Raw genomic sequence first — 26,905 nt, forward strand, 5'->3', positions numbered from 1 at the left:
ACGGATGTTGTCTCCTTCTAGTTTCCGGTGTAACATTAAATTCTGTCCCCAAAATGGCGAACGTATCTGCTGCCAACGCCGCCGCTGCGGCCGCAGCTGCAGCCGCGAATAGAGACCCAGCCGTTGACCGGTCACTACGATCAGTGTTCGGTAAGTTTGTTGATTTTAGGTCGCTGTGTTTGGGAAAGTTTATCCGCTGGGTGCTCAGGGAGAATGCAAGTAAACGGGTTGTGAATGAAAACTTGCTAACATGGATGTCAGGCTAGTGTTGCTGTTAGCCGAACACCGCGCGAGGGAAAGTTAAAAAGAAATAGCAAGCAAAGGAGCCTTGAATTACAAATCCGTCTTCTGTTTATTGTCATACTAACACTAAATATTGTGTGTATTAATTGTTTTAGTGGGAAATATTCCGTATGAAGCCACAGAAGAACAGCTGAAAGACATCTTTTCTGAAGTCGGACTTGTTGTCAGCTTCAGGTGAGTGAAGGAACGCACTAGACGTGGTCCTCTCTGAACTAAGACGTTTTATAGGGTTTTAATAAGTTCCTTTAGACTGTCTTAAATGTGGATTGTTCCCTTTTCTTGTACTCAGGTTAGTGTATGACAGGGAGACAGGAAAGCCAAAGGGATATGGCTTCTGTGAATATCAAGACCAGGAGACTGCCCTCAGTGCCATGCGAAACCTGAATGGGAGAGAGTTTAGTGGTCGGGCTCTCCGTGTTGACAACGCAGCCAGTGAGAAGAACAAGGAAGAGCTGAAAAGTAAGTTTTTAATTTCCTCTCGAGTTTGTTTAGGTAAGCTGCTGATCATAATCTGTTCCAATTCCCAAGCTATTTTTGTCTTGCACAGGTTTGGGAACAGGAGCCCCCATTATTGAGTCTCCTTATGGAGACAGCGTCCAGCCAGAGGAGGCCCCAGAGTCCATCAGCAGAGCAGTAGCCAGTCTGCCACCTGAGCAGATGTTTGAACTCATGAAACAGATGAAGGTAGGGTGTCCCCCCCCCCCATATACACTTATAACCATCTCCAGGTTTCTCTACTGTACTCTCGGTGAGAGGTGAGCTTATCAATAATAGAATCATCTGCCAAATGGGTAGTCTGTGGTGTATTTAAGAATTAATTTGATGACTTTATGCTCCGCTCTATGTAAAATGTTATGGTCTCCTGTACAAATTTAATAAAACCACTCATGCTTGAGCATTTAAAAAATGCATGAAACAACAGTGAGTCTTAAAAAGTAAAAAAATTAGTTTTCCCAGATGACATCATCTAAAACTGTATGTATGAGACTCTTTACTGTTTTTTTTATTGTCAGTAGTAAGGATGGTGACAAATGTTTCACATAGTTTGAATCACCTCCAGCTTATGCAGATGCTCCTCCTTCCCTTTCATTAACAGAGGCTCTGCTGTGCAGCCTGCCACTCTCAGCTCTGCCAGTGAAGCCTCGTCTTTGCACAGCTGGTAGTCTGCTTCATTAAGCCCAAAGAAACACCACACTGCAGACGTCTTTTGCTTTACTCAGAAAGTCATTTGTTTCACCAAAAGCTTGTGTCAGTAGGGCCGCTCCAGATGCTGATTAGAGTCAGTGGCTACAGATTTAATAGTAGTGGTATTTCTGCAGATTTTGGTCTAATGGCTGTTTGTTATGGAGTTATGTCTGAGTCATGAGTGGGTAGCAAAAACTGGTGGTGGGATTAAAAACCAGAGTTTTTTTTTTTTTTTTATCTTTTAGGATATAGTCAGATTTTTCTTGTAGTTTCTAAAATCAGATCCTGTTGGTTTCAAAAAAATATTTCTCTCTCTCTCTCTCTCCAGCTGTGTGTGCAAAACAGTCCTCAGGAGGCACGGAACATGCTGCTGCAGAACCCTCAGCTGGCCTACGCTCTGCTGCAGGCCCAAGTGGTCATGCGGATTGTTGATCCTGAGATCGCCTTGGTGAGAATGAAGAGATGAGTCACAGTCAGAAGACAGTTGTTCTCGACTCAATAAATGTTTATTCTGTCCTGCATTTTAAAGCCAAAGCAAGCAGTATTTTTTTTTTATGTTCCCCTTACTCCTTGTATAGAAAATGCTCCATCGTCAAACAACAGTCCAGCCTCTGATTCCCAGTGGACAGGGCGGAGGAGCACCGACGGTCACTTCTCCACCTACACAGCCCACCGTGCCTGTGTCTCAGCCAGTGTCTCAACCTGTGGTAAGCAGAACATATCTTTTGTCATATTACTGTGTATTCTCTTCAACAAAATGTTCCCATTGTGGGTCCTGAAAAATGTACACGCATGCACGGGTTGCTGCGATGGCTGTAGCCCAAGAGGTAGAGCAGGTCATCTACTAATCAAAAGGCTAGAAGTTTAGTCTGGCTTCTCCAGTCTCCAGCCTGCATGGCTAGTATCCTCGGGCAAGATACTGAGCCACAAGTTGGTCTCTGATGCATTCATTGATGTATGAATGTGTGAATGTTAGATAGAAAGCAATTGGGTGTAGGAAAAGTGCTTGTGTGAATGGGCAAATAAGGCATGTTGTATAAAGTGCTTTGCATGCTTAGACAAGCATTGTATATGAACCAGTTCATTTTCCATTTACCATGGAGTGAATAAATACTGGTGAAAGGATCACAAAGTCTGGCCCACCAAAAGTCCCGGTCTGGCTTTCTGAAGTGTGAAAATGCGTGGGGTGGAAAGTTTAAAATATTTCTACATCTTAACAAGTAGTTTGCTTGAGATGTTTAAGTCTGTCCCAGCTGAGAGTGGGTGATAGGCCGGGTACATCCCAGACACGCACCAAGTCTATCACCGGGCTAACACAGAAAGGCCATAATTCAAACCGAGGAACGTAGTCCGGGGTGATCCGAATTCTCAAAATGATAAGGAACGGTTTCAGTGCTTCTTTTATTACCCCCTTTAGTAGATCATACGCTGAACCAACCTTTATGAAAGGAAAGTAGATACATTTTATCTCATCATTCATAGCGAAGGACCATCTGAGCGTTCCTGAAAAACGATCAACATAACTGATAAAGTAGACCTGATCATGCAAATGTTATTTGTAAGTGCATTTTCCATTTCCATAACCTAGTAGAGCTGGGCGATATAAGATTTTTTTCATATCACGATATGTTTTTTTCATTTCAGGCGATAATGATATATATCACGATATAAGCCAAATAACTATATTTGTAAGATTTAAATGTGCCGTTGCTCACAAGTAAAAAGTGAAATAATCAGCAGCTTGTTTTAATTTAAATATTTATTTCCCATAATAAGTTCAACAGGGCACATGTACTTAAGGAACATGAGACTTCAGTTTCAGATAAATAAAGGCAAATATTGCAAACTACACAAAAGGTAGCCGCTAAAGCGTTTAAGTTTCAAAATAGAACAAACAAAAGAGACCACTAAATTGTCAATTCCACTTAGAAACAAAATATTAATTCTAAAAATAAATCTTAGTTTGTTTTACAGAAGAACAGACAAAATTGACTAACTTTTGTCAATATCAAATAAACTGAGAACTAAAAGGAAATTCTCAATCTCTCCTTGTTGTATAGCTTAGCTATTACCTCAATTAGCTGCTTGAATCCTTCATTTTCGACCGTGTTTATTGGTAGCATGTCTTTAGCAAGACGGTAGGCTATGGCATTCGTTATCTCGCTATGTCTCTTAGCTTTTTTGTCATATGGTAAGACGCTGGAGAAAGCCGACTCAATTGACTGTTGTTGCTTCGCAGGGATTCTACTGGTTGTTTTCGATGACGAATTAGCGCTTTTAGTCTACGGAACTTCTCTGGCCCTTCCTTTCGACAATCTCTCCGGCATTGGAACCGTCATCTGTGTTCTCTTCGGTAACCTGGTCACCCAAGCTCTCGGTTGATTTTTCTCTAGCGGGCAAACTCATTTTCTCCATTAACCGGCCGGCACGGCGGCTGGCTGCTTCCCAAACAAATGCACATGTGCGGCACGTAACAAGTCACGTGACGTGACGCTGCGGCTGTGATTGGCTCGGCTATGCGCTACTTAATTTGGGTTGGCTGTTCTTTTTTTTAAGACAGGAAGAGAGAGAGATGAGGTCTATCGCAATAGTTTCATTTTTCTATCGAGAAAAAGTTATTTCGCAATACATATCGTTATCGTTCTATCGCCCAGCTCTATAACCTAGTGATATGTTTTTAATTTTTCTATTAAACCCACTGGTTGTCTGTGAATTGGAGTTGGTTTGCATGAGAAGCGCAGATTTAAATGTTCTCTAAATCCTGATCATACGCTGCATTAATTGATCTCAGTGCATTTGTTGTTTTGCCAGCTTTTAGGATTATCGTGAATGAATTTTCACTTAGAGCCACCTTGGATAAGTGCTGGATACAGGGAATTTCATAGAAATCCTAAACAAGGAGGAGGGGATGAGTTGGATCAGTCTCCAGTAGGAAAAATAAGATGCTTTTCATTTTATCGGCTTTAAAGTTCCAGCACCTGTAATGATATGATGTTTTTCCCCAATGGTTCTTGTTTATATGACCTGGATGAAACAACAATATAAGAACACTCTGGGGTGGTGCTGGGCGATATGCAAAAAATATTTATCATGATATGAATTATTTTATATCATGATAACGATATATATCACGATATACCACCTGACCTGTGGTCATCTGGAAAGTATGCAGTCTGTAAACAGCGAGTGGAGAGGGTGCAGTCTTTGTTTTGAGTTACCGTAAAGCATGTCGCAAATCCGGGTGCACGTAAAGCAGCACCATGTCGCAAAACCACAAGACGGAGTTTCTTTGCGAAAAATATCATTTTTTTTATACTTTTAACTTTATGCAAGACAAAATAGAGCCAGAGCTTAACTTTACATTTTACATGCTGTAGTGCCATTTGTGGGAGCATTTCAAGTTGCTATACAGCAATACAACCGTTATAGCCCAAATTTTAATAATATGTATGCATTAAGTCCATAGTAACTACATAAATTGCAAAAAAGTGCAATAAACTCCAAAAAAATTGAAAATCGTTATTGTTTTTTGTTTTTTTTTACATACATTTCTAGTTAGAGAAATTTAAGAGGCTTATCCCTCAAAACTGTAAATACAAAAAAGTTGCACAAAATAGTTTCCAACCACGAGAAATTTATTTTGAGTGTCTTCATAGTTTTTATTTTTGAGATACACTAATTTTTATATACTGTAGGAAAACCAAAAATAAATATTATAATGCAAATTTGCAAAAAAACGGCATGTGCATCAAAATAAACTATTTCCAACAGTGTAATTTGACTTCTAAGCATCCCAGAAACGATACAGAAAAGCATAAAGTCAAACATGACCTTTAAAAACACCAACATAGGCTTTGAAGGTAAAAAACTACATTTTGCGCGAAAATGACGTCACTTCCGGTTAGGTAATGGCGGACATGCGATAGTTCGCGCTGACTTATATTCCAATGTAGGAAGTGTTATGAACAGCTGATCGGATCGGCAAAGCGTGTTTCTGGAATATTATGTTTTTGTTGCTGGAAGTGCTTTTTATGCAATTTTTGCAAAGCTATATGTGGAAGGAAACCATGACCTAGGGCAAGCTAATGGAATAAGATGTAAGTACAACTCCTACGGTTTCATATGCAAAAAGAATTATTGCGCTACCTTACCTGGTTCCAGTTCTACAGGGATTTAAAAATAGTTAGGCAAAACGGAGTGTGCCTGCTCCGACCGGTTGTAAAGGGTTAATGATATATTTTATGTAATAATTTATAAAATTAGGGTTAGAAACGATAGAAGACAAATGGCACGATAGACACTTTTCTATCGTCCACACGATGTATATCGTCATATCGCCCAGCACTAGTCTGGGGTGAAGTAAAATGTGCATTTTTTAATACATCTTTTGGACATTGTAGTTGAAGTAGGTGAAGTTGTGCCAGAAATTTTTGCTGCGACATTGTAGTTTCAACACTGCACCGTCACATTGTTAAAGAGCCTAGTGTATGTGCATTTGGATTCTCTGAGCACCACGCTTCTCCTTCACACCTCGTAGCATTTTCACCGAGGTTAGGGAAAAGTGATTAGGAAAAGGACGCAGGAGGTTATTTTTTGGGGGGCTGCCCCAGATGACTTGAAGGTTTGAACCAAGAATCTTATTGTTGTGTGGCAACCGTGGCAACGTCTGCACCACCATGTGGCATGGCAGTTTGTGGGTTAGTCCTAGGGATGCAACGATACCAATTTTTTCAAACCGATCCGATACCGATACTTGGATCTGAGTACTTGCCGATACCGAGTACAAAATCCGATACTTCTACCACACACAAGTTAAACTTAACCAGTAGTAAAGAAACGACCCCAGACAACTCTTTAACACAAACGAAACGTTTACTGAACGTAAGGGCAGAGACAAATACTGTACAACACATCCCTTTTTTAAACTCAAATGATATTCCAATTCCTTAACCAAATGAAATACACTGTATAAATGAAATAATTCCCTTTCAAATTATATTAAACAACCCAACTTATGTTATCACCTTTTGGTAAGTTACTCACTAATATACACTCCAAAACACGTTATATAAATCCACTAAACATACAATATTCACACATGGGCCCCACACACACTCACATTCACACTTGTTGCAGGCCTGTTTGCTGCTCACGCTGGACGATGGAGAAAAATCCTCTTCTCCCCAGTAAGAGCACAAAAGTCTGACTTACAGTTCCGTTGCTCGGTAGGTCGCCGTTCACCAGTCCCACACTAAATCCACTCCCTGCGGACCCGATGCTGTCTCTGCTACAGCACGTTAGCCCGTCACTGTCCAGCTCTCCGACAGTCCATAGCGGCTGCCTCCGTGGTGCAGCCAAGCAGTCCGGGCTAGCCTTTAGCCTCGGCGATCGTAGCTGGAAACACAGTTTTCCACGGTGGTGCGACCGTTGAAACAAAAAGTCACTTCACCCACACTCTGTTGCGAAGCTCCCACACGGTTAGCTTTCTAGTTACACACTCTTTTGTGCTAGTTAACCTCAGTAAAACTAGCCGAGTCTCTCACTTTGGTTCAGCTAACCTCGTGCATCTCTCCATGCCGTTCTCTTCTCCTCCTCCATTGCAACAGATACACAGGTCCCGTTTTATGCTACCTTCACGGGCCTCCAGAAAATTAGAACTCTGAACAATATTTTAACTCCCTTCAGAGTTACATACCATAAAATAATACTTTATGATTAACATAACAGTTTGATTGCTCTAATTACCTGTATTTACCTTGTGACATATTACAGGGCAAATTAAATTCAGGGTACAGTTACATCACATAAATGTGAAAACATTATGTTACCGTGGCGTTCAAGTCCATGGGAATTATGAGTATCTACTCCCAAATTCAGGCTACATTAGTATCGGTTCATGGTATCGGTTAACTTTTACGAGTACGAGTACGCACACATTTTACAGTATCGGCCCCGATACCCGATACCAGTATCGGTATCGGTGCATCCCTAGTTAGTCCATTAATACATTTTAGAACAAGGATTTTCTGCTTTGGGTAAAAAGAAAGTCACATCCACACAAGCACTGTATTGAAAAAAACAAAACAAAACCAGTGTCCGGTACTGTCAAGCAGCAGATGGCGATATAACCCTTAACCGTGTAGAAATGTTGGCCAATCAGATGCCTTGGGGCAGCAATAACAATAACACAGGGTAGACTATGATACCAAAAAAGGAGATAAAGGCACACACCTTTGACAGTGCAAGAGAAAATCTTTGGCTTCCTTGTTTACACAGAAATCGAGATTTGTTTGAGATTTGTTAATTTTTCAGTGACCTAAAATGGCTCTATGTGTGGGGAAAAGCCCAAAGCGCGTAGAAAAAGCTACGTTTTTATAAAATACCTGTGTCGGTGTGGTCAGGGTGGAATTATAAAAAGGTAAAACTTACATGTAAAGGTTTGTTCCTTTGTAGATCCCCTGTGAGCTGTAAATTTTAATAGCAGCAGTCTAACTATGAAAACACCAACACAATGTTGAAATTGTGCTTATTTTTCTTTACATCTTAAAGCTGTTCGTTATCTCTTTTGTAAGTGAATGGCTCAATAAATATGACTATACTTTGTGCTTTAGGAGAGGAGGTCCCGCCCATTTGTGGTCAAACAGTGTGAATGTGGACCATTAACTAAAATGAGTTTGACACCCCTGCTGTAATCAGTGCCTGATGGCAATGCTACTGCTTGTAGATTGGATGTTTTGCTGCAAGGTTAGTCCAGAGCTGGAAGGAGTTGCAGCCCACACAAGAGCTCCATGCTTGAATTCATTCGTCTGATCTCAAATGACTAAGAAAGGGAGCAAACATGCAGACAGAAGTGAAACGTAAATGTCACTTTACATGTTTTTGTCCTCAATAAGGGGATAAAGCACCATATGTTCTCTTCTTTATAGATAACGTTTTAGGAGAAATTATTTCCGTTCATTTCTTAATCATTTTTATTTTGTTATATCCTCAGCCCGGAATGCATGTCAATGGAGCGCCCCAGATGATGCAGCCCCCTAACATGGGAGTTGTCCCTGGACCCATGCCTGTACCAGGACCTGGGCCTGGACCGGGACCAGTTGGACCTCCAGGTAATCATCAGACCACATGCATGCTTGAAATGGCAAAAGTTGTGAAACTGGTTGTGATAGTGTGACTCTGGCCACTTGTAGTATAAAGTTACACAAACAAACCATAAATACAGGGCGGGTATATATCTCCAAGACATTAACTTTATAAAGTCATTAAACATTCAATAATCTAGAATTGTTACAAATCTTCCAAGCATGTAAATGAATAAGCTGCATGAAGGCATGTCTGAAATTTGAAAACCTGTCATAGTTTATTAGCTGTTTTCTTTGGTGTATAAAACAATCACCAATAATGCTAATGTTTGTCGGTAGACGGCAGTAATTGAAAAGCAGTTTTTCAGGGCAGTGTTTCCTATTAGACAAAAGTGGATTCAAAAAGTATTTACCCCCTTTCTGTTTTTGCAAACTTTGTTATGATCTCATTTTAATTTAAAGTGGATACAATTAGCATTATTTCTAGATTGGTCTTTGTAAAACGGTAAAAAGCTGAGATCTGTCATTTATATTAGTTATCTCATGATTACTGTGGCAGTGATACTGTAGCCGGTAATTACTATTACCACACATCCACATGTGAATATGTAGAATCTGAAGACTCTGATAACCAAAGCTTACTGGTGTCCAGTTGTTATTAGAGGATTTTTGTTCAGTCACCACTCCATGTGGTGAGTAGATTGGCTCAGAATTCAGAGGAGCACTCTGTCCCTCATGATGATTTAGCCTTATATTTGCTTTTTAAAATTCATCTCCATTCATAATCTGACACAGTCAGCAAATGTAATGGGAAGTCGTGGCCTGGATATCGGTTATCTGTTATCTCGACATCAGCTGGCTAATCCGGAAGCCTGAAACATTGACCCCAGACATTAGCTGATGGGTTCCCAGATTCTGTGCATCTTATTTGCTTTAATTATTCTTGAGGTGTGTCTAAGGCTTTTTCTGCATTTACGCTGGTGTTTTTTAAAAGTGGTTCATTTTCATGTGTTTTGGCCTTCGTCCACATGCAAACACAGTTTTTGGTCTAAAGGTGACCTTTGGGAAACACCTTCCTTTTTTTCATTGATGCGCAGAGTTTTTGGCACGTGATGTCAGAGACTGTGGTCTTACCTTTTTATTTACATGAATAAAAAAAGGACATTTACATTTATTTACACATGAAGTGTTTTTTCCAATAGGTTCTCACTGGCCAAAGTTTGGGGCCCACAAACTCTGGGGCAGGGACAGCTGGTGGGGCTTAGAGCCAGCACAGGTAGAGCATGCACGACCAAGGGCAAAATATAAACTGAAGTTAACTTTAGGTTGAGTTTGTTGATTGTGAAAGGCTGGCCTTTTCTTTCTTTTTTTTTTTCTTTCAATTCACCAAATTCAAAAATATCTAAAAAAAAAAAATCTCAAATTTGTGGGATCTGCACAGTGAGGACTTTTTTCCCCACCTTCTGAAGTGGGGCAGCCAAAACTGTGTTTTGACAGCACTTCAATTTTTTTTTCTTTTTTCACTTTCTTGTAGACAAACAGATTTCTGTGCATGAAGGTTTACAAACCCAAACACATTTACATGTGGCCTGCGTCTAGAACTTGATTTGAAGTCCATCTGTAGCATCGATTAGAAAGGCACACCTGTTTTTACTGGATCCTGAAATCCAAACTGTTTGCTAAGATGAGGGGGGAAAAAAAGATAAGCCATGAGGTCCATTTAACTCTCTATAGAACATTGTGATAAAATTGTTGCAAGGCATTGATTGAAAACGGGGGTTTCTTCTGTGTAACACAACAAGAAGAGCCTCATTATTTGAGGTGACCAAGAACCCAACAATCAGAGTTTGCGTTTCCACCCAAAGAGTTCAGGTTTTGTCTCATCAGACCAGAAAATCTTTTCTTTCATGCTGATGGAGTCCTTTTAAATGCAGTTCCATGCAACTCTAGTGGAAGATTAAATCTACATGAGAATTCCTTGCAAAAAAGGAAGGGGATCTGAATACTTACTGAATCCACTTACGTCCAAACTTTGCACATGCCATGGCTCATTTGGATCAGTAGGTGTCACCACAGTCATATAAATAGTGTAAGTTTATCCACAACGATATACGCCATGTGTCCTCGTTATCGTCTTCTCTTTTTGTGTCTTATCTTAAATCTCGGATTTATGCCATCTTGATGATTTTATAAAACTTCCCTCTTCTTCACCCTTCTGTACCTTTATTTGTGCATGAGATGATTTCACGAGCGTGCTAAAATGGTGCTTTGCCCTCTTGAGTCTTGTCTCCTCTTCTTCTCACTTTAATGCTGGCTCAGGAAACCTTCAGAATTCTCCCACAGGATCGTCTGGTCAAGCTGCTATCGAGCGGCCTCAAGGTATCACTGTACCTCCTTGGTTCTCCAGTCAGGTCGCAGGCCTGCTAAGCAGTGACACTTTTCAAATATACAGCATTTATTTTATTTTCCACTATAAATAAATATGACTCATCACACATACAGCCTTTAGAGAAGTTCATAAATCTGTGTATATACAATCTCAGAGCACTACCACAGCTACACAGGAATATACCAGGTCATGAGTATGGAGAAAGTGCGTATGAGAAAAGACCCACAGTGGGGGTTTTATGTTTGTTTTTTTTCTTTTGCATCATTACCTCATCAGTAGAGGAAGTGGTGACAGCTGCAGAGTACTGTATGCCATCATTTGGTTTTAAATTCTGATCACCTCCTTCCTCTTTTAGCTGTAAAGAAGTGCATGCAGCACCTCTAAGAAAAAAAATAAATTATAGTAAAAGCATTAATCAAAAAGAAATATGACGAAATACCTCTGACGCTTGGTTGTAGGTATTCTGAGCATGTTAGTGAATGTAAAATCAATGTTTTGGGTTTTTTTTTTTTTTTTTTTTTTTTTTGTAAAGATATGCACAGTTGGGCTGATTAGTTCCAGATAACAGCAGCTGGGACCAGTTTGTGCAGATGGTGCAGGTGTTCAGCCTTCAGCTTACTTGTCAGCCTGCATGGTGGAGCTTGATGGATATCATGACAAGGAGTACTGATGCGATTTCATGGAGCCTTTACGTGATATAAAAGGAAGTTTAGACCGCCTCACAGTGACCTGCAGGTGCATCTGACGTCCCAGTTGGTATTGTTCCTACAACCATGTAATTAATGTTGTTCCAGGATCGTCATCACAGCCGCTTCAGAGAGTAAAGTGCAATATTGTACGTGTAAAGAGGTGACTGAGGCAGATCAGTGGATCCATCTCACTCGGGATACCTGGGTTTATGTGCTGTTTGAATTTTTTATAAGTTATTATATTTATTTATTTAATCTCTCTCTCTGTTGTAGTTTGCTTACTTCTAGGCACCAGAATAGTGCTGAAAGTTTCAGTAAACGTTGTTTGGGTTACATTTTCACTAACTAAAAATATCTGCAGAAACCCCTGAGGACAAACGTGTCAACAAATCCTAGTTGACAGCTTTGTGACACACCCCGCTTACATTATGTGAATCGTTTTTACAATGGTTCGAGAAGTTCTGTTTTTATTCTTTTTGTGTGCTTCCTGGAAACCTAACTAATGACGTCACAGCAGTGTAACCGGGAATTTGTAATGATAGTCCTCGAGCAACATTAATCATGATGTTGTAGGAACAACAGTAACACGAGAATATCAGATAGCGGTACGAGTTCAGGTGTAATTGCAAGGTGGGTCATCTGAGTTTGGATCTAAACACTGGTCAGACAGGGTACACGGCCAGGTAATGGCTACACACTAAGACCTTGAATCCTAAATGGGTGTTATCTGATTTCCACAGAACTGCAGCTTCTTCTGTACTTCTTGTCCTCGACATGTTTTTAGCTAGTTTTATCTGCCTCCTTCGTTTTTCTGCTTCTCTCTTCGAAATTTAACAGAATACAAATGAAGTTAAAACCTTTCAGTCACTACTTTATTTGGGGGATTACAGAGTGATCAGCAGATTCTGCTGTTTGAGATTTGGCAAAGTTGGAAGGAGACTTGAGCTCCCATTGATCCAGACTGATGGATGCCGACCAGAGGAGATCTCCTCCTGCTCGACACTTGCGCAATTTTAGTTTTTGAGGGGGTGGCGGGACATTTTTGTTTTCTTCCCGAAAGGCCTGCTCATTCTAATTTTCTCTGTTTATGTTGCGTTTTTAGCCGTGGCGCTGTTGCCATGGCAGTGTGGGTAAATTGGGTCAGCGAGCCAGTGGCGTGGTTTCTTATCTATACACCTGTGTGCTTGCAGATATCTGACAAAAAGAATTTGATTTTAATTATCAAAGGAGATCTGTTTCTAAAATTGTAATAAACGATAATCGCAGATTGCTGAGTTTTAAAGAGCCACGAATCTTTTCACATTCTGTAGAGTTGAGCCTGAACGGTAACGAGTTCAGATGTGAGATGTTTATTATTGATAAGGCTGGTTTATGGCTATTGCTAAAGATAAAGATGAAAGCGGTGAAATTTCTCATATAGTGAAAGCTCTCTTTGTTAGCAGCATTCATTATTTGAAAAGGCACATGTCATTTGCACTAATGGAAAGAGACTACTTGGCCTTCTTTTTAGTCCAGGAAAGCTTAGTCACTTGGTAATGACATGAAATTGCTGGCTTTGCTTTCAAGCAGGACAGTACTGTTAAGAAGCGTATTATGATGAAGCTGCTTTGGTACTCTCTTGATTGGCTCTTGTTTGTTTGTCAGCATCACTTATCACTTATGAAGTGAGGCTGAAGCCAGTTCATTTAAAAAAAAAAACAAACAACAACAAAAAAACCCGCAGCTATCAGAGCCCTTTTTGGAGAGAGTGTAAACAGGTTATTGTGTTATAGACACAATTTTCAGATTGCTAAACACTTGACACAGATCATAGAACTGCTGTTGGTAAAATAGGACGCCAATATCCAGGCTATGCCTGTTAAAAATGTGGATGTGCTGTATGGGCTGACTGTAGTTTACAGCTTTTACTACACTGGAGAGTGACTGAAGTCATATGTCAACATTTGTATTCCAATGATACAAAGAATTTCTGACATCTCTTTAAAGGTCTGTTTGAAAATGTAATTAATTTTCAGCCCCCGAGACACGTTTCCATGCAGCCCTCCAAGATCCTCACTGCGTGTCTTTTGAACCAGATGATGTAAACAGTTGGTGATTATTGGTTGGCTGACAAGTGGACTTAATAGAGAAGGGAACAATAATGGAGTTGATCTAGAATGGGAAAACCACAAAAATAAAAAACACTCTTCATTGGTTTTAACTACTCGTTTTACTTCAGCTCTTTGAATGTTGGTCAGTCAGCTGTGGAGTAGAGCGACGTTAAAACATACAAAGTGCCCACAGACCAGTTGTAGCACATACTTTGTACACTGCTTCCATCTGACAACAGAGCTCAGTGCAGCCGAAGAGGCAGTGCCTGGAGTGGAAAAGACTGTGTACAGGCCACCTCTGCAAGGCCATAAATTCTGCTTGAGACGATTCGAGCCCCAGCTGGGGGCTTTCTGTGTAGAGTTGCATGTCCTCCCTGTGCCTCTGGGTGCTCCAGGCACGGTCCGAAAGCATGCATGTTAGGTTAATTGGTGATTCTAAATCGGCCGTAGACGTGTAGAGATAAAGAGCTTTGCATGTATAGAATAAAGTGTTTTATTAACGTATACTTATGCATGATTCATAGTCTGCTGCACTTTGAATGGTCAGACTCGAAAATTTATAAATACAATTACATTGGATTACATTACAAGCGTACCCCTGTGTGCGCACCTCCCCCTTCACACATCAAGCACAGTTTAGTCGAAATATGAGAATTGCTCATTCAAACAACCGCAGACGTGGTGTTGCTCTTACTCGGGTGCCCAGCAATAATCTTGACATGTTTGAAGGTGAATCAATGACCAGTTGCTGTTGTTCTATGTAATATAAACACATTACATACATGTATACAGAGCTTCATAGTTAAAAATACTGTATGTGAGGAACTAGTTGGCACTGCTTGACATCTGGAATACCATCTGCTTAGCTGTCATGACACTCTTCTACAAGTGCTGCTGAGAGGACTGTAAACAATGGAGTTGGTGCTGCTCTGCTGCACAAACACAGTAGCATTACACTGACAAGCAGCCCAGGTGATCTTTATCTTATCAGTTTCTTCTAAATTATCTTTTCCTTAGAGTAAAACAGAAGACATTAACTTTCCCCGATCAACAGAAAAAGATCTATTCATTTGTAATGAATATATTTCTGCTTAAGTGCGGTAAATTAGCCTAATTTGCACTGAGCTAACTGATGGCATCATTATAGGTTGTTGCCTTAATGCTGTAATGCAGTATAAATGGACTATGAGACCATTGTTCTTGATCTTTTCTCTGCATGCCTCCTGTTTGCCATGCTTTCATGGCCAAATAATGTCAGACTTAGAAGACACAAGTAGGCGAATACTCTCAAATCAGCTTTGTGTATACGTGTGGGAGCATTTTTTTTTTTTCTTCTTGTTTTGTTTTTATATATTAGCTTTCAAATCTTTAGATCTGCATATTAATGCTGATGAGACCACAATGCTCTACCCTTCCTCCTCTTTTTGTGTGTGTGTGTGTGTGTCCCTGATGTGTCTCTGTGTTGTGACCTTGTTCTGTGGCAGTTTGCTGTGGCCTTTGTGCAGTTTGAGCTAACTGTGTAGGTTTTCTCTCCTGAGCAAACACTTAGCTTTGTAGGAGTGTGCGTGGTTCTTCCTAACTTGAATTTCAGCCCTTTGAGCTTTGAAAGTCATTCTTTATGATGACACATCTCCATTTCTTTTCACTAATTAACTGGCAGATGTTTCGTGTGTCATCTGTTATGTGTATGTGTTGTGGTTAAATTTATGAATTTTTCCTCTAAGGACCAGGCGGTATCCCCCCAAGAGGCCTACTGGGAGATGGTCCCAATGACCCCAGAGGAGGAACTCTGCTGTCTGTCACTGGAGAGGTCATAGACCCCAAGTAAGACATCCCATTTTACCTTAACAATACATTTGGGTGTGCCTTTTAGGAGTGTCAGTTCCAGTCATTGATGTTGCAAGACTAAAGTCTTTATTTTGTCCTGGATGATTTGTGGGAAATGTAATAGTAGAGAAAGGTAAACAACAACTGGAACGCAAGTCTGGTCTCTGGCTGCACAAAACAGCAGGACACGGCAGAGGAGCTGGTACCTTGCTGAGAAGATGGATGTGTCAGCTTGTCAACAGCGATGCTCACTGTATCTGCTGCCTTCTGCTTTAATAATTCCCCAGGTGGAAAAATATAAATTATCAGATGTATATTTTGTTGGTTTCTTTTTCATAATTCACTAACAAATGCATCTAATTTCCTGTGACTGGTTTTCTTAAAAAAAATCCACCCTTCATAAGTGATGATAAAGCCCTACTCTACTCTACTACTGACCACAAATACTACTATATAGTTAAATCTGTGCTTAATATAGTTTGAGTTTTAATGCTAGACTATATCAAAGACCACTTTAAGGTCTAAAATCTATGACTTGTGCTGCGTTAGTTTTAAAAATATTTAACTTTTCTTATTTTGTGTGTGTTTAGCCGGGGTTACATGGGACCTCCACCCCCCCACCAAGTTCCACCTGTACACATGCCACAGATGGGAGGTGCACCCCCTCCAGATATGAGGCCTCCAATGGACATGAGAGGCCCACCCATGGGTGAACCGCGGAACATGATGGTTGACCCCAGAGCACCCCCCATGATGGAGCCACGGGGACCCCCTATGGAAGCCAGAGGTACCTGCCCCGATGAGGCCTCATAGTTTGAGAAAGTCTCGTACTTTGAGGTTAAACTCATCTGATTATGAGCACTTATGACAGTATTATGTGTCCTTATACAGGCCGTGATCCAAGGGCGATGGATGCTCGTGTTCCAGTTACGGCTCAGAGGGTTCCCATAGCACCAGGAATGCAAGGCCCTGTCCCTCATACAATGGGTCCAAATGCTCCTCCACCTGCAAGACCGGTACGTTTGCATCTCTGCATGTCTGTGTCGGCTGTGTGTTTTGGTTGAACTGGGATTGGCCAGAATAGGCATGGTTAGAAGTCAGAGGGTTAGCTCAGTTTAAGCGTTTTTGGAGACAAAGTTAAAGAGACAGGGCTGAGATGTCAAATGGAGGGATAGTGGACATAGCGGACAAAGGATTGCTTTCCTTAAAGGGAACTGCCGAAAGAAGACCACTCGCATATATATAAAGAGTCTTGATATTGTTATGACATCAGTTATACAGTTGTAAGATTTGCGTTACTTTAATTTTTTCCATATGTTTTCATCTATACTTCAGGGCTATCAGGGAATCGGAATCCTCTAAATTATTTCAAAGGCAGCTTTTACCAAAGCACGAAAATGTGCAAGATACAAGAGAAATCTGTGCTGTCTGGATAATCATGCATGGGTGAAGAACTGTAATCTTACAGTAACACTGTGCTTGATCTGCAGGGTGCTGGTATTTCTGGGGTTCCTCCATCAGGAGGAGGCTTCAGTCCAGGTCAGAATCAGGTTTCCACACAGGATCAAGAGAAGGTGAGTGTCACTCTTTGTCACTGCTGCATTTTTATCAGTCTGGATGATGAGTCAGTTAAAAATATCTTGGTATAATTATTTCTGAAGTAATTTATACCAACTACTGAGTTATATTAACATGCACGTAACACGTAAAATAAATGACCCATTTTCATTATCAGCTCACTGAAAGCCTCCTTTCTGCATTCCTGATCACTGATTGCGGATGTTTGTCTTACCTGAGAACAGTAACTATTGTTATTCTGGAACAATAGCTGGCAAAGTATAAACGCTTTTGGCAAAGCTGTATGATTTCTGTGTTATCGAATGCTATCATTAGACTCTGATTTCTGTTAACTTTGTTGGCCAGAAAAACAAGTTTAACCGCCTTAGCAACACTTTCATTTTCCTCTTTCAGGCTGCCCTCATCATGCAGGTCTTGCAGTTGACCCCAGAACAGATCGCAATGTTGCCACCGGAGCAGCGGCAGAGCATTCTCATCCTCAAAGAGCAGATTCAGAAGACGGCGAGTGGGGCACCTTGATGGTCTGACTGATTAAGTACTGAAGAGTCAGAGCTTCTTTCTTTCCAGTTGCAAATAAAACTTTAGTGTTAGAGTCAAAGGTTTTTGAAATGTTGTGACATAGAGTGACATTATTATTCTGACTTCTGTGCCCCCCCCCAATACATCATGTCAGAATTTCCTGTCTGCCCAACTCAGACCAGGCTGCAAACCGTGTGAACACATCTGAAGATATCCCATCTTAGTCTGGAATATTGTACCTGTTCTTTTTGTTTTAAATCATAATGTTTGTTTTGTGTGAGTAACATTGATTCACGTGGATGCAAGAAAAAGTCACATTTTTGATGGTGATGATGGCGAATGTTAAACATGTATAAAAGCTAGAGCAAGAATGTCACGTTTTTGTTTTTTCCCTCCAAAAGCCAACTGTTGTTATGTTGTAGCTGTTTTGTGAATAAAACAACAAGAATACACCAATTGCCTTTATTTTATTCAAAAGAAATATTTACAAGAAAAACGGCAGGTAAATTCTTTTCTGCCACACCTTTAGAGGACCATTAGGCACTAACTAAATGACTGGCATGGTTTTATCTTTAACATTTTTCTGATAAGGAAACGCTCGAGAATACAGGAGGTCGTAATTGCGGATCATATTTTTCCAGTAAACCTGTTTCCTGTTTAGAAACTCTTGCCAAGAAAAAAAAATAATAATTGCATGCATTCAAACAACAATGGGTTATATACAGTAGAAACAGTGCATCAGCTGTGTAATCAGTTGTCTTGAGTGGAAGATATACGATTATAGGTCATAATGAATCCTAAATATATACTCACTTCATTTGTGAGTATTTTGTAAAGTAAAAGTTTTTCACATCTTCTGTCAACACCTTCATAGTCAGTAAATGTAAGAACCAAGATTCATGTATTACAAATAGCATAAATCGTCCCTGTAACTTTAGTCAAGTACTACAATAATGCAGCCTAATATGACACAAATATATATACATATATAATATATATATATGTAGCCTCATTGATTCCTTACTTCACAATGGAAAAAAAATGGGGCAAATCCCTGAGCACCACTGATTAAAATGACCCACCATGCCTCTGTACTCCCTTCAGAGTAGATGAGGAAGGTTTGTAAACACTCCTCCTGTTACACTGGTTTTCCTCGATGTTTTGGCATTTCTCCTCTGAAGTGAGACAAACAACTGATTGTTATCCTTTAAAATATGTCAATGTGCACTTCCTGTTTTTCTCTCGTTTACTTATTTTTTTTTTTTTTGCTTAGAAATTCTCCTTGTTGAAGTAAAATCTGGTCTTGCGAGGATCCACGTCTGAGTATTTGGCACATTTCTTCTCCAGGACTTTCCCCAGAGCTTCAGGGCCGCACAAGAAAGTTCCCACAATGGACCTAAAACACGCAGAAAAACAAAATAAAGCTGCTTTATCATTCAAACTTTTATTCCATTCATTCATCCATTCATTTTACAGCTATGAAAACATGCTCGTTTTCAGATTCTACATGCTGTTACAATCAATAAACACACACAGTGGATTCAGTCTCCTGCAGTTTTTGTGTAGTTGGTGTTGTAGACTTTATATTTAAGCAGTTTAAAAGGTCAAAGCCTATTAATTCAGACTTAATAATCCATAATGACAAAATGAAACTTTTTTTAGTCTTTTCCTCAAGTGTAATGCACAATATATGAAATATTATTTCATTATTAAGATGACATTTGAGACAATATCATCTTTACATTAACATTTTTAGACCCAACATATTGAAATCAACAGATTTCACTGAGCGATAATTTATAAAATGACTATGCTGTAATACTCATTATCTTTATTATCAGTGAAATGAAAAAGTAGGTAGTTCAGGTCATATAAATGCAACTGAGTTGAGCTATTTTAGTTAACTGAAGAAATATACAGAACGTAATGGCATTTTTGCTCTGAAATATTTACATTTTCAAAGCTTTAAGGTAACTTTTTAAAAGTTTTTGTTCTTCTGAGTCTTTTTAAGCACTCGTTTGAATCCAGACAATTAAAGACTTTTTTTTTTTTTTTTAAGCTTACGTCGGGTTCTCTTTGCGGACTTGTTCAAACTCCTTGTCCCAGATGGGCCGGCCATAGTGAGTCTTCTGTTTGAGCCCAGTGACCACATCGGTGTCCTTATCAAAGTGAACCATAACATGAGTAGCCTGTGGAGGGAGGAGGGAGAGAAAAAAAAAACCCCACTGAACTTGAGATGAAATAACATCAAACTGCTGTTGTGGACTTTGGTCTGAGGGTGGAGTAGGTTGATGACTGATTCACACACGTACGTGGCTCTGATCCCATCCAGTCAAGTAGAGTTTATAGGTGAGGAAATCCCCCATGCCTCTCTCCTCCATCTCTTTCTCCAGCACCTGTAGAAGGTCAGCAAACCACTCGAAGGCGTGTGTTTCCCGGCACAGCCAGTAGAAATAAATCTGAAACCAGGAAGCAAATGCAGTTATGTTAAACAATGACTCATCCTCTAACGTGGGTGTGCTGTTTAAAACACAAGCGTCTTTATTTACAGGACAATTGAAGGCCCTGTATTAGGTTTGAATAGAAGTACTGAGCCGATTTGATCTCACACAAACATTAGGTCAAAAGCATTTATTAACAAACACTAAGGTTATTGTTGTCCCCAACCTTGGGGATAAAGTAATAATCTTTATATGAAACAGTTTCATCTACTTCATAATTTATGTGCTCATAGCATAGAATCAAATATTGGAGTGAGTGGATGAAAATATATATCACTTTTGTTTATATGATCATGATAGTCCCATTAAAAAAAAAAAAAAAAAAAAAAAAGATTAAAAACAGGCTGATGGGGAGCACTTGGGTTAAGTTACCTTCCTGGTGCGCAGTTTAGGATCAGAGTCTTTGAACTTGTACCAGATGGATTTGAGGATGGAGGCAAATGGAGTGACGCCGATGCCGGCACCGATCAGCATGCTGACCTCGTAGTCGAACACATCCTCGCTGGCTGTGCCGAAAGGTCCATCCACGCCCAACCTGAGGACAAAAAGAAATTTTGTTAACAAGAAAACTAAACTACAGGTTTCGAGATGTCTTCAAAGAGCTAGTTGTAGGTTGTCAAGAAACGAGTGGCTGGATGTGACTTTGGACGTCAGTATCAGTTTGTAAAGGTTTTGATTTTATGCAGTTTCCTGTGGCGTACTCCAAGGCTCCCACTTGGGCTTGTTATAGTTTAAATATACATATATTGTTGCTTATTCCTATGCAATAATCTTCAGCTTTTGTTTGTTTGTTTTGAGGATGTTATATTCTGAATGGCAACAGATTTTTTCCAGTTAAATAACAAAATGACAATTAAAGTACTAGTAGTCCTCGTTAAACTCTTTGGTGTAACTAGGGCATTTGTCTGAAATGTGAGTGTCATTTATGACTCTGTGGAAAAATTGGGCCTATAAAGTAATCAGCTGTGGATTTTTTCAACATTATGCAAAAAGCAAAATGAAATCTTCACATGAGCAATCACAAATTCATTTATTAACATCTGTCTTTGTTATATTAACTAACTAACATGACAATCATAGCCATAAGTGAGCCTTGCAACACATGAGTCATGTCAGACTTTACAATCAAATTTGGTCTGAAATAAAGTTGATATTGCTATTTCATGCACTTATTGTGCATTTTTGTGGGCGACTCTGTCCGTCTCACCTAAGTTTCAAACTGCATTCCTGAACTTTGGAGACTAGACTGAGAAATCGGTTTTTAAATGTGTGTAAGTAGGTAATCTGGATAAATGCCACATACCAATCCACACCCTTTTTAACCTCAGCTAAATTGCAGTGGCCGTTTCTTTTTATGCATGCACAATACTCATTCATACAAAGAGTGAAACTGTAATCTCACTGCAAAGACTTCAAAAATACAGTTTGATCCTCGGCTCTAAAAGACAACACTGTGACAAAGTGCAAACTGGAATCTGTTTATGAATGTACAATAAAAACCTTTCAAAAAAGCTGCAATGTTGATCTTGTGAGAAAACTTAGTTACCATGGATCTCATTACAGTGAATAAACTTTGCATATATCTAGGTTAGTTGGCTTAACAGCCTCCATCAAAGTATCTGGAAAGATGAAATTTGATTTCTCCTAAAAATGTTTAATAATGGCATCAGTCTGGATACTTTGTACACAGTTATGCACATTTACACTGTTAACAAGTACAAGCTGGGATCATCTGAGGCAACCTGAGTTCATTATTTTGCTCAGAGATGCTTTGAGATTTGGACTGGAGGGGCCGGGGATTGAACCGTCGACGTTTTGATTGGCAGAAGGTGTTGCTTCTGCTTTCTTAAAAGTGACGTATTTGTGTAGTGTTACAGTTTTAGACAAAAACAATAGTTTGGATTTTACCCAGAAAAATTAGAAGCTTAAAAAAAAGCAAAATTACAGGTAGAAATAGTTACCTCCTCATGAAACATCTACAGTAACAGATTGGATAAGGTCAGATTGTTTGACTCACTTGGGTCCCTCTGCTCCCTCTGGTACCTTCTTCATGATATCGATGAGTTTGTCGGTCCAGTCGCCAGCCGAGCGGATGTGAATGCTGAAGAAATCTTCCTCAGGCGCAGAAGTCATGGTGAACGGGTGCCACTCCAGCTGTGAGATGGCTGGGCAGTTGACGAAGACGTACTGACCCACCTCCATTTTGAAACCATTCTTTATCAGCTGCAGCTCCAGCACTTTAGAGGGTCGCATGACAATCTGAAGACAAAGCACGTGGATTAGGATCCCATGCAAAAAGAGTGGAAGTAGCAGCAGGTGAAATGTGAGTCTAACATACCTTCTTGTATTGGACTGACTGCATGTAACGAACGAAACGCACCAGGCGCTCGCAGATATAGATAACCATCGGGCCAATCACATACATCCAGGTCTGAAAAAACCAAGAAGAGTGTGATTACATTAATGAGGTTTCACTGATGAAGCTTTTAATTTACTACTCTCAGTACAAAAGGACAAACCTGTGGAAACCCTCCTGCAAACTGAGGGATGGGACACTCAGGAATCTGTCCCCAGTCATCAGGGTGATCTTTACAAAAAGTTGTGTTGTGTGGTGGATTTGTCCTCTGCTGACTCCTCACAATGCGCCTGCAGGTGCAAATTGCACAAATGAAACCTGCTTGCAAAAATAACAACATGCAAGCCAAAGTCAACAAAAGCCGAAGCCTGTCTCGTACCCGGCTCCGTGGAAGACAAGACCAGCGAAGAAGATGATGAAGAGGTGGTGCGTGTACCAGAACACTTCGAAGTAGCTGCGTCTGATGACCTCCATGGAGGAGGTGATGATGAGGATGAGCGCAAGAGTGATGACGACACCAGTGAGGCCGGCGATGGAGGTGAAACCAAAGTAGGTGGGAATCTGCTGAGGATCCTGAGACACAAGCAGACGCGTGAGCTTTCAGCCAACTTGGTCAGAGTGTTCACATCTCCAGTGAAATATCCCCATATTTGATTAATGGACTGGCATCAACAGTTTCCAGATGATCCATCAGCTATGGATCCATCAGCAGAGCAGAGCTCCCCTTTAAGTTTGCAAGCAGCACATTTCAGAAGTTGTTCATTAGACACAGTAAAAGTGTCTCAGGTCAAAATTGAACCTGGGCTAACTACATTAAGTCATGAGCCATGTGGTCATCTGCTCCACCTGTTAGCGAAAGAGGCACGCCGCGTTTTACATGTTAATAAATGATAAGTATGAGTCCTGTTATTTGTTTTGTGCAAAGCTCTGTATTTGCTGAGAGATGTGTTTCATTTCATGTCAGTTTTCCAGCAATCAGTAGATTACTTACAAGGTTGGTTATACGGATTGGATTCAGGTAGGTGGTGTTTTCCGTGTCAGCCAGATCGGACAGAGCGGTGCTGAGCTCGTCGTAAACACCTTGTCTACTGTTGTTGTACCGCTCCAGGTTGAACAAATGGGCGATCGTATGAACAGCTGTGACAGGACACAGAGGAGACGCGTTACGGCTGCTTTATGTAGTTTTGTATTTGTTTGCAAAAAAAAGAAAAAGAAAAAAAGAAGTTGTGAAAAGTGTTTTTAACAAGTTGATCAAAGAAAACAGTTCAAGCTTTTTGAGTTTCAAATATTTGCAGTCGCTTGTTTGAGAAAAGGTTTTTGTTATCATATGTTCTTAGTCATTTATTTTTACACTGTTTCCTTGTCATTTGTCTTGCCAAAATTAATTCCAGATCTTTACTTAACACTTGTCGACCTGTGTGTGTTGTGTATGTGGTTTCCCTAGCTGCTTGAGGGAAGGAAGGAAAAAAAATTAATCTTTCTGTCAGTTTTACTGTTGCTTCACAATAGACTGAGATATGTTTTACTGTGACACTTGAGTAAATATGTGCTTATCACTCATGTAGGCACATTAGCAGAGTGTGGCGAACAGTTAATAGTTAGAAAGTGAGAGGTTTGTCTCTTTGTCTTTTATTGTTGGAGCATAATTCATGTCGCTATGATTTTACCACTATAGCACCTAAAAAAACAAACAATAGACAGAAACAACACTGAAATGTCATCTTTCAATGGAAGAATATTGCCAGATTTTATTCCAATATCTACTTAAAACAGACATAAGGGACATAAGGAGGAACAGACGCACAATTTCACCTTACATTGTGTTTACCATATAAATTAAATTCACCATTACATACCTGTCATCAGAGCGATCATGTATGCCACCAGCTTGTGGAAAGTCAAATTCTTGTCCAACTGTTTCCTCATTGTTCTGCTGCAACGCTGAAAAGACAAAGAAAGAAAGGGAGTGAACGGCAAAACATGGGAGAGACATTCTTACAAAACAGAAAGCTACCCAACCTGATGAGTTATCCTTTCTCTGTATTAATCACAGCAAGCAGTAAAAAGGAGTTTAAGCTCTAAGCACTAAGCAAATCGAACCTTACATAGTTTGAAAGCATGAGAAACCTGCACAAGCAGAGAACATGCAAACTCAACACAAAACAGGCATGAGATGTCAGGGGTTTGATCCCAGGACACCTTACGAGTGCACCACATTGTTATGCTGGTTAATGGTGTCTGAGGTTGCGGGTGGCCACCCGACCAGTTTTGGGGGTTTATTTTTGCAGCCACGTGTCAAGTTTGAAAATATCTGCAAAAATCAGAACTTTGATTTTTAATAATTTTGCAGCCCTCATTTGATCAGGTAACAAGTTTGCTTCCTGGGCAAACAGCAGGAAGCCAACTTGTCAAGTTGTGCAACAAGAAACGAGTTAACGTTTTTAGATAATGACAGTGATTTCAGCACTCTGCACCCTGCCATGGTATGGAAACACGAGGAACTTACCACAAAGGAGCCCCGGAGCAGAGACAGCAGGTTCCTGCACACCGGGAGGAGGATGAGCATGCAGTTGAAGTTGAGGACAGCTGCAGGAGCTCTGGCCCAAGCCAAGGCAGACTAAAATAAAAAGTGTCATTTCATATGAGTGTCATTTCAAGAAAATCCCGGAGGCTACCCTCCGTGATTACTCGTACTTGTGATTTTTTTATTAATTGCATTTTCTTATATACTGCACTTAAGCTCCTATTTCCATTTAAAGGTGTTGCACTCCACCACATTTGCCTTACTGCTGGACCTGGCCTCTCACTGACTGTTGCTAAAAAGAGAGTCTGCTGTCAGTTAGAGAAATTTCCCCCTTAAATTTTACACATTGCTTATTTAAATAACCATTGGGGGCCCAAATATGGTGAATTTTTAATATGGCAACATTCTAAGAAGTACTTCTGTGTCATTGTTTGAGGCTTTAACACGCCAAGTTTCGGTTTACACAAATTAAAATACATTCGGTACGTATTAAAGACAATTTTTGCGGTGAAATGTTTTTATTGTCATTAGATAAACATAAACAGATAACCAGAACAACCAGCAGGTACAATAAAGATTAAGCAAATGAAAGAAGAGAGAAAAACCACAAACACAACTAGTACGAAAGAAAGTAAAAAGAAGAATCTAGTGGCTCCGCATCTCACAACTTGTGGGGAGATCGAGGTACATGTTTCTGAGTCATATGCGGTTGTAATTAATACACTTTATTTAAAAATCAGTTGAGATCGAAGTTACAAACAAACTTACTTTTATTGCTTTATTGGACATTGCTGTGACAGTTTGTCTTAATTACTGCAGAATTCTTTGATTTGTGGCCACTAACATGTTCTGTAACCTTGACTTCTGTAAAAATGATCACCATTTCTTAATCTTTTGGAGACGAACGCTTGAAGAGGCGTTCAAAACCATCATCTTTACAAGAATGGGACAGACACAACTCGAAAAATAATCGCCTACAACCGAAGCACTATATATAAAAGGGAAAACATATAAAAAATAGTCCGTGTGTGGCATAAACTTGCTTTTCTTCTATATTATTGTAATTCGTACTTGTCAGGGTTGATGTAGTTTAACAGAGTTTCGATACAGAGCTTTTAACTGACGTTAAAAGATGCGCAGAGTTCAGCACCACTGCTATTCTCAGCTATTTACATCCCCGTTAGTCTCAACTTAAATTCACTTAGAGCAGAGAAACTGTACCTTTTTTTTTGTTGTTCATATGAGCGCTCCCTCCACCCGAGTGTAAAAGTAATGAACCCAGCATCATAACAAAGATCTTTACTCACCCCTAAAATATGACGCGTGTAGAAGAACTGCGGCCCCAAGTCGTAGAAGAAATAAAACCACACAAAAAGGAAGATGTTGATGGCCATCCACACAAACTGCAAACATAACCAGGACCATGTTTCCATCACACAATGGTTGCAAGCATTCCAAAAATGTATTTGAAATACGTGAATTTGCGCACAAAAGCTGTGCGTAAATGTCCCACACCTGCGTTCACAAAACTCCTCCGTTGAAAAATGAAATTGCAAATGTGTGAATATGAAAAACTTACCAGTATGAAAGATGAAAAGCCGTAGTTGACAATGCAGTTCGCCATGTTGAGCTCTTTATGTCGACTCGCAGCAGCTTCACTGCATCCTTTAACCCGCTGGCACTTTTTATTTCATGCCTGCTTGTCTGGACTCCTCCTTCATTTACAGGTGTGTGATGGTGATGAGACAAGGAAACAAAAGCAGAGTTGGCTGAAATTGCGCTGTTCAGGAAGTTTTCTTGAGTCTTGCTGATCGCATTCCTACCTCCCAGAAACTGGATCAACCTCCATGGATAGCAGGAAT

The 26,905-nt window shown here is 40.1% G+C and overlaps 2 protein-coding genes across 3 annotated transcripts; one reads left to right on the forward strand and one right to left on the reverse strand.

Annotated features, from left to right (window-relative positions):
• The first annotated feature begins 15 nt into the window (after positions 1 to 15).
• cstf2 (cleavage stimulation factor, 3' pre-RNA, subunit 2) lies at positions 16 to 18,112 on the forward strand. 2 transcript variants are annotated; one of them, XM_005467427.4, is made up of 13 exons: positions 16 to 150; positions 399 to 477; positions 593 to 762; positions 851 to 987; positions 1,817 to 1,936; positions 2,067 to 2,195; positions 8,480 to 8,597; positions 10,890 to 10,949; positions 15,463 to 15,562; positions 16,156 to 16,352; positions 16,457 to 16,581; positions 17,056 to 17,139; positions 17,537 to 18,112. In XM_005467427.4, exons 1-13 carry the CDS (start codon positions 54 to 56, stop codon positions 17,660 to 17,662), a joined length of 1,542 nt encoding a protein of 513 aa, XP_005467484.1. In that variant the 5' UTR covers positions 16 to 53; the 3' UTR covers positions 17,663 to 18,112. The 2 variants fall into 2 exon arrangements, with proteins under 2 accessions (XP_005467484.1, XP_005467485.1); XM_005467428.4 differs by lacking the exon at positions 10,890 to 10,949.
• On the reverse strand, positions 18,113 to 26,865 carry nox1 (NADPH oxidase 1). Its single transcript, XM_005467425.3, has 13 exons — positions 26,623 to 26,865; positions 26,351 to 26,446; positions 25,026 to 25,136; positions 24,376 to 24,460; positions 23,511 to 23,656; positions 22,899 to 23,092; positions 22,683 to 22,809; positions 22,502 to 22,594; positions 22,181 to 22,422; positions 20,536 to 20,698; positions 19,975 to 20,121; positions 19,727 to 19,851; positions 18,113 to 19,058 (listed from the first exon to the last, which is right to left on the reverse strand). The coding sequence occupies exons 1-13, from the start codon at positions 26,665 to 26,667 to the stop codon at positions 18,932 to 18,934; spliced, it is 1,701 nt and encodes a 566-aa protein (XP_005467482.1). The 5' UTR covers positions 26,668 to 26,865; the 3' UTR covers positions 18,113 to 18,931.
• Between the last annotated feature and the right edge of the window lie 40 nt (positions 26,866 to 26,905).

The sequence above is a fragment of the Oreochromis niloticus genome, linkage group LG2 (genome assembly GCF_001858045.2).
Source record: "Oreochromis niloticus isolate F11D_XX linkage group LG2, O_niloticus_UMD_NMBU, whole genome shotgun sequence".
NCBI lineage: Eukaryota > Metazoa > Chordata > Actinopteri > Cichliformes > Cichlidae > Oreochromis > Oreochromis niloticus.

Excerpts from the sequence above, each read along its gene's own strand:
- cstf2 (XM_005467427.4), top strand. The coding sequence starts at position 54 with ATGGCGAACGTATCTGCTGCCAACGCCGCCGCTGCGGCCGCAGCTGCA. Across the intron at positions 988-1,816 it reads AACTCATGAAACAGATGAAG|CTGTGTGTGCAAAACAGTCC; the intron begins GTAGGGTGTCCC and ends CTCTCTCTCCAG. Across the intron at positions 16,582-17,055 it reads CTCCTCCACCTGCAAGACCG|GGTGCTGGTATTTCTGGGGT; the intron begins GTACGTTTGCAT and ends CTTGATCTGCAG.
- nox1 (XM_005467425.3), bottom strand. The coding sequence starts at position 26,667 with ATGGCGAACTGCATTGTCAACTACGGCTTTTCATCTTTCATACTG. Across the intron at positions 26,447-26,622 it reads GCTTTTCATCTTTCATACTG|TTTGTGTGGATGGCCATCAA; the intron begins GTAAGTTTTTCA and ends TTATGTTTGCAG. Across the intron at positions 25,137-26,350 it reads ACACGCGTCATATTTTAGGG|TCTGCCTTGGCTTGGGCCAG; the intron begins GTGAGTAAAGAT and ends TTTTTATTTTAG.